Here is a 15,740-nt window from a genome sequence, read left to right as displayed (position 1 = left end):
TGTTTCACAATGTCAGAAGGTTGGCGTGCTTGGCTCAGAGTGCACCGTCTCTCGGTATCGCAGACATTTACTCTGGCGGAGTTTTCAGCCGTTTTAAATATTTTAGTCGTTTTGCGCTTCTCTCACAATGATTGATTGTGTTTGCTGCTCCGATTCGAATATCTGCTCGTGGCAGGTGGTGCAAAAGGGCCTCGGGTGCTCACAGTCGGAGACGCTATCATCGTAATGCCACTGGCCTTTTCAGATTGAAGCCTAGCGGGGAAACTACAGTATACTCATTCAATGACATGATCTTTTTTTTAATCTAATCCACCTTCAAACTCCTTCATAGAAAGCTATCTAAAAAAAAAAAAAACTCTCATTTTTGCTTTTCTATTTCTGAATTCAATTGAAAGAGGGGCCAACAGCGTCCGTGAGTGATTTTTTAAAATTCAAGTGTCATTTGATATGTTTGATGATTTTATTTTTAATGATTAAAATCTGGCAGGGTTGTCAACACCTCTCCATTACATCATCTCTTGCATGTATTATAATTATTCAGAAAAATAATTAACTTGGAGTGCAGTTCATCAACTCTTCACATTGCTAACATCTCTTTGCTCTTTCATCCTTCTTGATGAATTTGATTGTTGACGCTGAATGGTATCCAGGATTCTCCTCTCACAAAGAGGCAGCGCGACTTCCTCCCCGCTACCGTGAAGGTCACCGCTTCTTGCGAAACTGTCTCAGTGCCGAAATGAACTTTCAGGTCTTGATCAGCATAATAGTTCTACCCGCCTTTTCGTATTGCCGTCCTCGAGCCTAGCGTCCTCGCCAATAAGGTCAATGCCGGATAATTAAAGTGAGAAGTCGCGGAAAGAAACTCGATAGCTCCTTTGCAGCTGGGAAGGAGCCTCTAACTGAGGGTAACGCTGAGAATAAATGGTGATAATTACTGTATATGGACACGAAATATATACCTGATCATTCAAATCAAAGAAGACGTATGTATTTCAAATCAGTTCCACACCCACAGTAGCGCAGACAGCCCACTCGCAGATCCACCAGGCTGCTGAATGAATTCTGGCTTTTTTGTTTTCCTCTCCAAAAAATTCCTCGCAATCTGAAACAAAACGTCTCAGCAATAATCCTCCAAACAGTGTGAGATTTATTTTCTTACAAAAATACCTTACATTATAAAACACATTTTGAAATATACACTCCACTAAGGAACGCTTCAAATATACTTGTTTCTAGCTTTTAAATTGCAGCCCATTGTTAGATGAGGAGGAAAAAAAAATCCAAGCTTGTTGTCTCAAAAAGAGTTCAGCGATGAAGGGACGAAAGCTTTACAAACCGGAAGCATCCATTACCACAAGAAAAAAAAAAATACAACCAAGCTTCTGGTTTGTTTTTGTCTGTGACTGAAAACGATCCATGAACAAAAAGTTCTGCGCGCTAACAAGCAAGAGGAACGAAGACAAAATGGAGAAAGAAGTCGCTCGTTCGTCCACCCGGTGACACCTGTAAAGCTAACAATCTCACCGCAACATAAATACCGAGGTTCGTTTTCAGCTGTCACATACATGTCAGGGTGTCTCTCAGCTCCGTCAGCAAGAATATTCTTGAATGCCACAGGTTAACGCTTTCTGGAAGCTTCTCCTGTCACATGGGATGAAACTAAATGTCTTCTGCCAAAACCCAAAATGTCGCCATCATCACAATGTGGTCTGGAAATACATTGGGAACATTTGGGGATGTGGCAAAACATTCCTGAAATTCATTAATTAGCTAAGAATGTCCATATATGGTCAACCGGAGGCCGGAAAAGACTTTCATATCCTTATATAGGCACGTGGAGGCTGTTAAATGTACTTATGGGGAAAATTAAAAATTATTACGTCCTTATATGGGCATCTAGAGTTTATCATGACCTTATATGGGCAACTGAGAACTTTTGATTTCCTTTTATGTCAGGAGCCTTTTCATTTCCTTGTAACTACTTAAAAAATACAACCTATGACTATATAAATGAATTATGCGCATTAGTATTGATACTACGATCAACATTTAATTTGAATAGATCATCGTTAACACTTTTTATAATTAATAGAAATCTGTGATAGGCACAAGCGGTCTATTTTTGAACATAAGTGGATGTATTATGTTCCACTGTTAATCTATTAGGAACATTTGAATAACATTTGAAATTTGGGAGGCTTTGTAGAAATCGGTTGTACCTAGAGGGGAATAATACCTTAATTAGTGATCTTAAACGAAACTGGTGGGGCACTTCAAAGCCAAAAGTCAAATATAATTTCCTGTCTTCCGCCCCACAGTCTTTCATTAATTGGATTTAGTAATTGTCTTTTGAAAAAGGTCAAACTGTTCCTTTACTTTGTGTGTCTACATTCTAAATGTCCCTCCTTGCTATATTTCATGTAACTTCACATCTTTACACAGCTGTCATCTTCTTTTTAAAGCATCAACTACCTTTAAGAACGTTTTGAAGTCCACCTGTATGCTAACTGTACAGTATGCACAATGTATACTGCAAGGCTTTTAGAGAAATGTTTCTCTCATGGCTTGAGAAATAAATAAGAGTGAAACAAGAATAAAAAGTACAGCCTTTAGTACTCATAAAGACAATGTCCCGTGTTGAATGTAAACTGGATGTCCACCAGTGAGTCTTAAGTACTTCCTGTGTTTTGGCATCATAGTGGTAGAGGTTGGAGGGCTAGCGTGAGCGTCCAGAGGGGCATCAGGAGCCACAAGGGGGACGGGGAGGGAAGGGCCCCCGAAGGCGAGGCGCCGTCCGAGGTGCAGGAGCACACCTCGTAGCCGTTCTCGGCGTGGTCCGGGTGAGGGTGCGCGTTGACCCGGCTCTCGGTGCTCTTGGCTTCGGCGCCCGGCGAGTCCGACTGCATGTCGGTGCACAGCAGCCAGTCCTTGGCGATGAGGCGCGGGTAGTCGGCCTCCACCTCCATGTCGCTGTTCGGCACCCGCCAGTACTCCTTCCCTTTGAAAAAGTACGACGAACCTGCACCCGGGAGAAGCAACGCCGGATTTAGTGAAATTTCTCAGAAACAGCCTTCGGGCATATGATGCAGAAAAGGTGCAAGTAAATAATAAATGGCTGGAACGAAGCGGTTCTCAATGTTTTTAAACAAAGTTCCATCTCCAAAATAAACACCATTGAAATGCTGTAATGTAGAAAACCGATCAGCTAGCTTAATGCTAACAAACAATGCAGCTAGCTTAATGCTAACAATGGTGGGCTATCAAATAGCATCAATGTCGCATTATTAAAACCTTTAATTGCAACTCGGGCAAACTATAACAGAACTTCACAGGCATATATTCTTTATCCTCTCTGAAAATAATGACTACGGCTTACTGAGCAGTTGTAAGAGTCATCGTGGTGCCGCCTGGTGGCCAGAAGGATGCCACACCAGAAGGTGCACACAAATTAATGGCCTTTCCATTCATTTCAAGCGTTTTGCATTACAAGCCTGATCGTGGAAGTAATTCAAGGAGTAAGTGGAGGCACAAGCGTTTTGTAATTAATGCGCACGCTGTCATGACGATGCTCCCGCTACCTCCATATTAGTAGCTCCTCACTGCTTTAGTTATCGCTTTACCCCGCGCTCATGAATCAACCTGAAGGCAGATTAACAACTCCATTGGCTTCAAATTCCCTTCGCCAAGTATAAATGAATGTATGCTTACGTTGATACACTCTGAGTCGGTGATTCCCAACCAGTGTTGGAAATGATCCAGTTAAACTCAATTGCTCTGAAAATGATCTATTTACTCCAAATAATTTATTTGTGTTCATCTATCGAGCAGGGCGGAATCAATCGTTCTCAAAAGGCGTGGCTGTGATTTTTTGTCAATGTAAAATATAAATAATGTTTCTTTTGTGCTTTCTTTCATAATAGCAGTGATTGCGGAAATCCAGGCGTGTCAAAGGTCAGATTATCATAGCAAAATTTATCATAGGAAATAATTAAAAGTGAATTCATTTTATTCTGGGTCAAATGGCAACCATGATCAAATCTAATTGAACATGCAGTGTTCTAAATAGATTTTTTTTTCCAGGTTATTTGGCAGGGACGAGGTGCAAATGACCTTAATTAGGAAAATATATGCAGGGTGAGCTCATTTCCATCTGGTGTCCCTCATCAATGAACCAGAAATGACAAGAAGACAGACAACATATTATACAATTCATAAATACATACACAATCATGCTAAATCACACTAAGCCGCCATTTTCCAACAATCGTCGCTTATCCTGCAGGTGTCTAATCCTTTTTAATTTTCGTCTGGCTCGCTCTCATTTTCAAAAACATCAGCAAACTGGCAAATATTTCGACACAGCGTGCTCCGACGAACACCCGAGTTGAACTTTACTTCACTGGCAAGCTAGTCCAAAATAATCAAAAGAGCCCGAGAGCACCTCCTGCTAATTACTTCTTCTCGTGCCAGGTCTGAAGAGCCACAAATGCCTTATTAAAGGTTAATCTCATCAGAGGAATCAATCCCGTAAACAGAACGCAAAGGTTGTCGACTGGCTAAATGCTACAACTAACTTCAAGACGTCTGTGAACTTTGTATTCGCCACTACAAGAATAATTGACCCTCACCGTCGGACCACCTCATGGCGTCATCCAGATTCGGGGGCAGCCCTTTCCACAGCGTGCTATCTTTGGGGTAACCCAGATCCATCCGTCTCAGATGGTCGTCGTAGCGCCAGTAGCGGCTGTCCTTGAAGAAGTAGGTCTTCTCGTTATGGAGCCACACAAAGGCGGCGTCAACGCCTTCCGAAGGTAGACCGAAGTCGCTGATTGGACGCGGGTAGCCCTCCTCCACAATATTGTCTTTAAATACCCAGTACTTGAGACCTAGACAAGATGGATACAGATTAAAAAATGTCTAATTTAAGTTTCTAAATTGTCATTATAAGAGCCGCCCTGTGATTGGCTGGTGATCCCCTCAACCTTTGAGCGCCGCACCTTTAAAGAAGATGATTTTGTGATCGCCGGGCCTCTCGTAAACGGCGTCCACGCTGTCGACGCTTGGCGGAAGGCCTCTCCAGAAACGATGGATCTGAGCCGGCCGCAGAGACACCAGGTTCTTCTCTCGTGTTAGACGCCAAAAGTATTTTCCTGCCGTAGAATGAAGTCAGTATTAGCTTGGAACTTCAAATTGGATATTTTTTTAAACTTGCTATCCTTATTTTACCCATATTCTTTTTTTTAATTAGCTTTACCTACAATATTTTTTGATGAACAAAAGCCTTTCCTTTCAATAGCTCATGTTTTTAATAAATGCAGTATGATCTTATTAAACCTTTTTTTTTTTTAGTCACAGCAGCTAATGAGCAAGCAAAAGCACATTGGGCATTAAAGAGATAATACGTCTAAAGCCAGCCTTGTGCCTGTTGGAGTATTTTGTTCAGAGCATTAAATTCAACGCGTGCTGGGAGCAACACATCACTTGGCTTCCTATTGATTGCCCAATCGCCCACTCTGCGCCCACAACCGTGTCTCTTCCTTTCAATTTATCTCCTTTCACCTCTTTTTTTTCTTTTGGGCTCTTTCTCCGTGATCCGTCGGGCCCATCGGTCTGCTTGTCTTGTACACACACGCTCCTTTGAGGTTTAAGTACCTTTGAAAAAGAAGGCCTCCCCTCGGATTTGGGCAACGGCATCAAAGTGGCCGGCGCATCTGTCTGGGAAATCTCGTACCAGCCTGTGTGACAAAAAAAAAAAATGAAGGAAGGAAGAGAAAAGAGAGAGTGGGGGGGATAATAAATAGAAGCCGCAATTTGATTCAAAATAAAAAAAAAATATGGATGTCTGGTTCAATTAGAAAGGCTAAACGCCGGCTGAGCTGCTCTCACACTGACAAGCTCACCCCCCCCCCCCCTCCCCTCCAAGTGCATTTATCCACTGGGATAATAAGTGATTTCAAGTAGTGACGTGTTTGGCCTGCCAATGATGAATTCGTTAGCCCCACAGGGCTGCCACTGTGAGAGGGAGCCAGCTCTCCTAATATAAACAAACACATAAGTCCTTTCACGGCTGCTTTTGTCACAATACTGCCGTCTAGTGGTCAAAGATTGAGACCTTGGTAATGAAAGAGACAAGTTCCCTACCTCAGGGGGGAAAAAAGCTAATTATCGAGAGGAAACGAGATTTTCTTCTCTGATTGATTCCTAGGGGCCTCCACATTCTTTTGATTTTAATTAAAATGGAGTTGTGCTGTTATACACATGAGGATCGAGGCTTATAACTCGAACAGGATTTAACAAATAATTACCATATCAAAACGCAATTGTGGTAGTGACGCATGGCGTGCTGAAAAGGCTGCTATTCATCTCGCTTGTCGCTTTTCAAAAGAATACCAACAGCGGTCATTGGCCTTGTTATTTACTGACTATATCTGCAAAAGTACGGTCAGACACTGACTCACTTCCAGTCATTATTTTGTTCCTTTTATACATCAATCGCCGCATTTCACTGCTTACAATATTTCAGACAAGATCAAATAAACAATTTGTGATTTGTGCCGTCGCTTGCGAATTTATTTTAAGCCGTCACTTCCTGTTTGGATTTCAAGGTCATGTCTCTGACACCTACAAGGAGAAAAGTTGCATTAAAGGCGAGGCGGCTCCGACTTACAAAACCGACGATCTGTTTTCCGGGAGGTCGAGCAAGACCGGAGGTTCTGCTGTCTGGGAGGGGTTGCCGGGTTGAGTGGTGTGAGAAACCGAATCTCTGACACCTGAAAAGAACATAAGACATTGATTCTAGCACTCACCGAGACTAATCGGACAACACGTTGCGACACCTGGAGAAAGCGAAAATAGCGTTTATAGAAATTTCACGTGAAGCTAATTTAGCGTCATTCTGTGAATAAAATGACTATCAAATGGAAAGCTAACTGATTTGTTCTCACAAATAGTCGTACCGTAGAGCTGCCAGACGCGGACTTTGTCCTCATAAGGTAAATCGTACTTCAGAGGGTCTCCAACCGGACCCTGGTAGTACGGTCTCATGATGGACTCCATGGCTGAGGTGTGGACAAGTCCGATGGCATGCCCGAATTCGTGGACGGCCACTGCGAACAGGTCCATCCCGTGAGAATCTGAAGAACACACAAACAAAAGGATTGCAGTAATATATATGTATATGATGATCCAGTTAATTTAGTAAGGACCATTTTCTGCTTTACAGGTGTGACGAATATGGCCTTTTACAAATGAAGACTATTGGTTGAGAGGCATGGGGAGGCGTCTTCGGTCGCTGTGAGTGCTGTCGGCCATGTGGTGGAGTGAGATAACTATGGTAATACCGCCCTAGCCCTCGGGCTGTCAATCAAAGGCAAAGTGCGGAGAGAGACATAAAAAAAAAAAAAAATGGCTGCATGCATCCTATAATGTTCCAAAATGGCACTAAACACAATACTTCAGCCTACAGGTTCAGATATGCAGAGAGGTGAGCGTGTTCATTCTGTGGATGTTGTTATGCTGCCAGTATCCAAAAACAAATATGTAATCCGAACCGATGCCTGAGACAACACCAGGGCATCCAAAGATGCCAAATTCGAGAAGCCAAGTCTCATCCACAAGAGTAAACAGAAGCAGGAGGACATGAGAAGAGAATACTTCACAAAGTAGAAATCGTGTCATCGTGCTCCCATTCCTCCCGAGGTTAAAAAAAAAAAAGAAATGTACAGATGAAGTGAAATACAATAGCAACGAGGGCTACATGGAACAAAAGTTACAGTCAAGAGCCAAACAATGGCACTGAATCACACAGCATATTATAATCGCAGTAAGCTAATGAAGCTTTTGAAAGCCCGATACGTTATTGAGAAAAGTAATTATAGCAATGCACAATAAACACAAGGCGTAAACTTTGGGTTTAGTACGGAATACTATAAAACATAGCCTGCAGCACAGATGGCTCGTTTAATGTGATTGTGGTGTAGCTTGCGCTGGCTGGATGGAAATAAGGAGACCAACTAGCCGATGGCTAACCTCTTTGATGGGATTTGATTCTTGGATCATTGAGGCATTCCAACATTTTTTTTTTTTTTGCTACTGACTCCAGTAGCTGACTCCAGGATTTGAACCGCTAATGTCCTAGAAGTTGGACACTTTGGTTAGCTGAATGCTAACGAGTTATGGGAACCCCCATCCATGGGCTAATGAATAGCATCGGGGTCACGGTGTTGAAAACATTAAGCATATTTGAACACAAATGGTGGGGCAACAAATAAGAACTCACAGGCATATATTTTTATTTTATCTTCTGTGAAAACAAACTTAGCCATCCCATTAAATCTAAAAATAATGATTTGATGCCATTGTTGATCAAGAACATTTTGTCAAATGCTCATCTTTGGTTAAAAAGTGACAAGAAAAATGGCCAGTTTACAATTTACCCTGGAAATGATAATCCTTTCCTATGGGAAATTATGTTGCAAAATCCAAACAAAGGGTCAACTAGCCCCATGGAAGCAACATTTCAAGATTTCACTGCGCACAGTTTGAATTACTTTTATTCTATTTGAGGTAGCAGATAAAAATGAATCCGAGAAAAAAACACCTAAGTGATTCATCAGCATGGTGTTGATTCAAGAAAATGAAAAGCAAACAACCAAGATCGGAACACAGCGGCGCTTCCATCAGCTTCAAACTCATAATAACTCAAAAGACTGCAAACAACTGTCGAGATGAAACAAAACACAAAAGCTGAACACAGCGCAGCTCCTGGCAAACAAAATTATAGAAGACGAAAGTGTTATGAACTTAGTCATTTCACAGTAACGTGAGTTGGCAGCTTCAAACGGAGCTCTGTCACTTAATATAATAGAATCCATTAACTCAGACTATTTTTTTTTTGTGATTGAAAAAATAAATGGAATTTAGCCCCGGTTGGCTTGCTACTTCCTTCATAACAAAATGGCTGCCGGGAATAATTCTCTTGGTATTTTTTATTATATCGTCCGGCTTCATTGTACAATCCGGTGGCTCTAAAACACTTTTAGCACAAGTAAACAAAATCCACGAGACGTATCAAGGGCCTGGTTTGACAAAGACATGCTTAGCTTGCAAGAAAGATGCTATGTCATTTAAATCTCTCAGCCCCAACAGCATCGGTGGATAAACGGGAAAGAAAGGATCGGTGATTTGTAACAACTGTCTTGATTTAACACTTTGGGGAATAATCCTCACAACTAAGCAGTTTCAACTTGCTCCATGTGTGCTTATCAGTATCATTTGGTGTTTGGGAATAATAATTTTGCCCTTCCGCAAACACATAAAGGTAAACAGATAAGCTAGCTACTAGCTAGGGAATATACGGAACATAATGAGATCGATAAAGGCTTGAAATTTGTCACATGGTCAATAACGCAGCTCATGAATACGGTTGGAAAAACAAATAATGACTGGTTTATTATTTTAATCAGCATATACTGATTTTTTTTATATTTTAAAGCACATTTATTGACCGAATGTAATTTCATTGCATTCGCTAAAACGCACGAGGGAGAATTTTTAATTGACAAAACTCTTCACCCTCCACAGATAAACAGTGTAACTAATATCCTCTCAAATGTTATACAAAAAAATAAATTGAGAGCTGCGAAATGATTGAAAAGTGTGACCAGATAGTGTCTTGATTGTGAAATCTTTGTCACAGCCAGTCAGAAACTTTGAGAGGGTTCGCAAGGACAGACAAGCACTTTCACGGACTACTTTTATCTCTTTTGGGGGGGGAATAATGTTTGAAATTGCAGATTAGTCGCCTTTACTGGGAAAAAGTCCGAGTCAGATTTGATGATCAAACAAGAGCAGTGTGTAGGACTTGCTGAAATCATACAGGCCAATAAAAAAATGGTATAAAATGAAGGACGTATTTTAAGAGACTTAGCATTGAACTGCAAATGTTTGGCGACTTATAATGAGGTTTGATTTGGCGACATTTTTGTGATGACTGAGTGATTTTAATGAGGTCACCAAAGGGACTTTGAAAGTTATCTTGAGCCATCAAATGTAGGTGAAGAAAACAACCTTGTGAAAATTACACTTTGGGATTTATCATCCATCCGTCCGTTTACTTTTTGTACCATTTTAAATTCGTAAATATTTAATCGGAATATATTAGCAGACTGGCAAGAAAAAAAGGAGAAAGAGGAAAAAAAAAGGGGGTCGCTAATGCTTTTACTACTTGCTGGCATATGCTGCATCTTCAGCTCTCCACAGGGGGCTTGAAGCAAAATATAAAATTGTGTAATGTGTCATCTATCTTTGTAGCTCTATTTTCACAAAATATCTGAGGGCGAACAGAAACTCGGCGGAATACGAGAAAAAAAGCATCATTGTAATTTTGACAGATATGAGACTCAATAGAGACATTTTTTTTATGAAAATATGACAAACATCGAAAAAAAAACCATTGCTGGATTACGATTAAACGATTGTTTGGAGGAACTAGGAGGAAATATTTGACACCTCCTTAAAAAGCCTAAGGGTGAAAAAAAAAATCACCATTTTAGTCATAACCTATTTAAATTTTAAATTCACATTATAATGATAAATAAATATGAACTAAAGAGACTGGGACATGAAAGGGCCGAAAGGGAATTCTTGAATCTTTAATAACGCTTGTTCTAGTTTTGGCTAGAAGTTGCTATGGATCCGTGGAACATTACAAAATGGGCCTCATAATTTTTTTATACAAAAAAAATTGTGGTGCTGCTACTTTTCAGATTATAAAAAATGGCGCCCCCTACCTGGTGATCTGAAGGTCCACGCCTCATCATCGTCAAAGTGCGTATCCCCGGCTGTAAATCTCTCTCCAGGAAAAAAAGCGTGGGCCACCGTGCCTCCGGGCCCGTCGAAAGGGTAACCGTCGTTGTGATCTGCCTTGGTGAAGTCGATCTGAATATCGGCGTCGCTTCCTGCCACCTCGTGGAAGTTAAGCGGTGCGATGTCACTCCAGACCTTCAGGGCGTAATGCATGAGCGCTCGGACGGTGTCCCGGCCGAGTAAGGCCGAGTCCTTGGGGAACGTCCTCACTCTGAGACAAGAGAAGGGGACAGGGAGAATGATATCTGGATCAAACTGATTCTTATCCTTTTGACCTCCACCGGTGTTAATTGCAACTTCACCCGAGCTTCACGTCAGACCTTTCGTCCGTCCCGTAGGAGTTTGAGCAGGCGGTCCCTCATCTCAGATCACTCGTGAAGGTGACCAGACCATTTATTTTGTCAAAGTCACACTTCTAAACACCTGCCAGACGGGATTAAGAACTCACAATTCTTTTAAATTGCTTCTTGAAGGATACTTTACAGTACTTTATGGCGTATGTCTAGTTTTGTTTTGTATTATTGCTCAGGCATTATTTTAGCCACTTTGGGCCTTTACAAGCCACCACAACCCTTGTTACAACTGACTGGAACTTTAACAAGGGTGGCAAATGTCGCTGGTTGGGGAAAGGTGTCTCTTAATGACTCATTTTGCATCCCGACAGAGTGAAACCATTCTTTGGCCATAAATGTGTCGGTTTCCACGGCAACACTCAGGCTAGGGGGGTAATTTTTGTCAAGGCTAAATATAGACAGAAAATAGTAGAATAAATAATCGGTGGAAAAAAAAAAATCAGGCGCCATTTTGTGTCTCTAAATTATTATTTTTTTAAAACCACCGCGTCTGACGAAAAACAACCAATAAGCTTTCAAAGCGTCGCCCTTTTTCGTCATCCACATCAATTCACATCTTTCCAAACTCGTCAGTGTTTAACACACCCAATGATGCGTAGGACTAATTTATACGCTCAATTACCAAATGTGTCAACAAGTGAAAGTATTAGTGACTCCAACTAATCATCACGAGGGCGGCTTGAAAAATGAGCTGCGCCTCATTGGCATGCATAGTCAAACCACCTCCAAATATGATCAGATTCCCCGCTGAAATGTTCACAACTTTTCTCATTGTGATTTCCATACACAGATGTGCCCACACCGTGTATTTATTCACACCGTGAGCCAGAATCACCCTTGACTGGTGCTCCGCACTTTTCCAAGGTCGCTGCAAATTGCTTATCCTCGGCAGACAATTCACCTGCTTATTAAAGCTAATTTGGACGAACGAGAGCGGGTGATTGCGTTCCGAGTGTAAATAAAAAGATATGTGTATCCAAATTGTGCGTGCCGAGCGCACGAGGGGGCCATGGCGGTTAAGTCGGCCAAGGTCAGAGTACCGCTGTCCTGCATTTGGGATGATGTGGCGAGTCCCTGGGAAATGCTTGTGTTTACATTACGCGACTAGAGACGCATAGCAAATGAGCCAGGTGTTATTTCCCTGCGGTAGCTTGCAGAAATTGGATTGACTTGATGGACCTGACACGGGGGTGGTTTGTAAATTTCATATTTTCAATTATTGATAATATTTTAATCTCGAAAGTCTACGATGGATTTTGCGTGCTCCACTCGACGAGATTGTTTCAATTAAATTTGTGCCAGTGTTTATTTAATTTTTTTGACAAAATACAAATTGCACAGATATAGATATAGTACATTTCACGCTGTGATTTTGGGAATGTTTGTCTGTTTATACACAGTATGTGCACTGTGACTGACTGGTGACAAGGACGGGGTGTCGTCTGGGATTTGCCCAAAGTCAACTGGGAAAGGTTCCAGTTCCCAGCAATCCTGAGCAGGATAAACAGTATACAAGATTGATGTGGCGCTTTTCTGTGCAGCTACTGCCCATTTGGCTGCTGTTAAAATAAACAGACAAATAAAAATTGCTTGATTTTAAAAGGCTTATTGTATTGTATTGTCATCCATTCTATTCTAAAGTCTAATACGTCTGATGTGTAATTTCGAGATTTTTTTTAAAATTTAATTTAGAGAAAAAAATATATATCTGATGTGTAATTTATGATTACAATTTTAATTAATTAAAGTATTTTTTTAAATTTAATTTAGACAAAAAATAAATATATATCTGATGTGTAATTTATGATTACAATTTTAATTAAAGTATTTTTTTTAATTTAATTCAGAAAAAAATATATATACATACATATATAAAATCAAAACACGAATAGTGTTTACATAATAATATAAAGTATTTTATAAAGCGTTTATATAATAATATTTTTTACTACATGACAAATTTAAAGGCAAAGTGACTCCACTGCCAGATTCCGGTGCTTGATCAAGCTGCTGGCTGTGAGATCACAGCATAAATGTTTATTTCTTGCGATTTCACGAGCGTGACAAACAAGCAGCTGGAAAAAATAATAAGCTCGCGAGCCAGCCAAGTTTGCGCCTCTAAGACTTTTGCAATGGTGTTTAAAGCAGGCCGATGGTTGTTTAACAAGAACACAGCTTCTTCCGAGCGCATCGTTGGCTCCCAGATAAAATACCTGAGAACACAGCGTGCCGTCTGACCGGTCCGCATCAATCAAACGTAATACAGACATAAAGAAGCGCTTACGTCGTCAAATACACACACACACGCCGTCGAGCAGTCGGTCGGGGACAGCTCGTGCATATTTTTATGCTTTGACAGAAGAAGGGATGAGATGTGCATTGTTGCTAACGGATGAGAAGGAAAGCGGGCAGAGTCGGTAAACAACAAGAGGCTTAATGTCACTACATCGATTCCGCCCGCACGCGAGCCCGCATCAAACGAGAATGAGCTTGACCATTTTTTAAATCTTGGCAGAAGAATGTTATTCATATTGGACGTGTGCTTGCAGTACGAATTTGTTCGCGTTAAAGCTGAACCTCCTGTCCAATGCAATTTGCACTCCGATGCTGGTTGGGCTAATCTTAAAATAATTTCCCCCATGGGAAATATTTGCGCCAAGCTAAAGATGCTAGCTGTCATGAAATTTTTCCATAGCTACACATCCAGTGTGTAAGCGAGAGGAAGAAAAACTGTCTTGTAAATCAAAACAAATCACTCACTCCTTGAAGCAAACATTTTTACAATTATGATGACCTTTAAAAGTTTAGTTGAACTTTTCAGGCATGTTATTTTTGTCTCTAGAAATTTCTAAATAATGAAGCCTTGTGAACACCCACCCCAGAAAAATAAATAAATAAATCAGCCGGGCTCTTCTCCAACTCCCAGTGACCTTGACCGGGATAAGCAGTATTAAAAGAGGAAGGATGGATGTATCTAGGTCTTATTAAAGAGAAATATTGTGTGTGTGTGTCTTCCTTCACTCCCAGAGTGAGTGATTTGTGCAAAAAAAAAAAAAAGCCTCGAAAATCCAGCCGGGGCCCTATGTCACCTTGCGCCCTGCACCTCCAAGTAAAGAAAAGAGTTTAGCGGTGTTCAAGTTCGACACAATTAACTTGGCAATTAACCCTGGAGCACTTATTTGCATCTCCCCAGCGACCTCCAGACTAATAGGCTGGAACTGCTAACACTATTGAAAACAGAAAACTGTCTTTTTTTTAATATATATATCCCTTTGTGTACCGCTGGTCTTTGTTAAGGTTAAAGGTCGAGCTGGTGCGTAGTTTTACTTTTCCCAAATACACTATTTAAAAAAACTGGACCTTACATACACCATAAGCTCATGCATAGAATTTCTCTCCCACACAACTCTGATCAGTTTGATACGAGCCAAAAAATATATTGTCAAGTGATACCAACTTTAACCTTCCAGTATATTTGATTACGAATCTTTTTTTTATGGTCACTCCATTCCAGAAGTATCTGCAGAAGCATCATTTCCACAGCGTACATGTTTTCCACAAGCAGGTACATACTCCAGCCCGAGGCAATCCTACACTCGGCTGAACTAAGACGACCTGTCGACTGCACCTCAAATTTCAACCGCTAACAAAGAAGAGGAGTTATTATTGTTACCAATGAAATCAATTATTTAGTTTTTTTTTTTCTCTCTCAACTGGGACTGATAATAAAAAGTAGGGTGAAACCTCTCGAGGGCGTTTGCAGAATATCCCGACGTGTGATTCTGGTAGAATAAATGATTGACGGGAGCTTAACTTAAGAGACGGAGGAAAATTCATAACGACCGTTGCCATAGCTTGTCGAGACATTTGAGGAGAAGAGAAAACCTGGTAACATGAGGACGCATAATGTCAACACAATCATTCTTTCTGCTTATCATTGGCAGAAATATGCCATGACTCATATGTCAGATTTTTGATTTGATTAAATTTACAGAAATAGAGAAAATGTTACTCCAAAGATTGTAAAATTGAGATGAATACCTCCAAGAAAGATGCCTTTTGGTCCATTTGTTTGGAGTGTTCAGGCTACGCTTTCTGCGGCCCGCTGGACCCTCAAGAGCGGGAACATCTGGCAGAGAACATCTGGGGGTTTTCATGAGCCCCAATGTGGCTTGATCTGAGGCGAGACCAAAAAAATTGATTTAAACCACCCTGTCAGGTATGTCCTTTATTTCAGATTTGCTAGAAAAGAAAAACAAAAATGTTCATTGAGTATCTTCAGCACAACCACTCAGATTCAATTACAAGTCTGTACATTTGCGCACACTGTGTTTTTGAATGATTATATTACAGATTGAAGATTGCTCTCATGCCTACACTCATACATGTGAGATGAGAAAGAGCCGGCGTTTGTTTGTAAGTGGATAGCGAGCAGTGTATGAAGATTTACGACGCAGTGTTTGTGAGCCAGCGCGGGATGTGCACTTATCATTCTTCCGCTGTCACAATGTTTTATTCACC

General features: G+C 40.9%; 1 protein-coding gene across 2 annotated transcripts in view; it reads right to left on the bottom strand.

Annotated features, from left to right (window-relative positions):
- Window positions 1–1,124: 1,124 nt before the first annotated feature.
- Window positions 1,125–15,740, bottom strand: part of mmp17a (matrix metallopeptidase 17a) — a 34,461-nt gene continuing 19,845 nt past the window's right edge. For both annotated transcript variants that reach the window (XM_049738032.2, XM_049738033.2), the window contains 8 exons: window positions 15,261–15,396; window positions 10,791–11,077; window positions 6,957–7,133; window positions 6,668–6,770; window positions 5,653–5,735; window positions 4,998–5,150; window positions 4,629–4,886; window positions 1,125–3,019 (listed from right to left, as the gene is read on the bottom strand). In XM_049738032.2, the coding sequence (XP_049593989.1) occupies window positions 2,694–3,019; window positions 4,629–4,886; window positions 4,998–5,150; window positions 5,653–5,735; window positions 6,668–6,770; window positions 6,957–7,133; window positions 10,791–11,077; window positions 15,261–15,396 (1,523 nt within the window). In that variant the 3' untranslated portion in view covers window positions 1,125–2,693. The remainder of the gene's footprint in view (window positions 3,020–4,628; window positions 4,887–4,997; window positions 5,151–5,652; window positions 5,736–6,667; window positions 6,771–6,956; window positions 7,134–10,790; window positions 11,078–15,260; window positions 15,397–15,740) is intronic.

This window comes from Syngnathus scovelli, chromosome 13 (genome assembly GCF_024217435.2).
Source record: "Syngnathus scovelli strain Florida chromosome 13, RoL_Ssco_1.2, whole genome shotgun sequence".
NCBI classification, from domain to species: domain Eukaryota; kingdom Metazoa; phylum Chordata; class Actinopteri; order Syngnathiformes; family Syngnathidae; genus Syngnathus; species Syngnathus scovelli.
The sequence above is the reverse complement of the archived record's forward strand: the minus strand, read 5'-3'. Positions and strand labels throughout refer to the sequence as shown.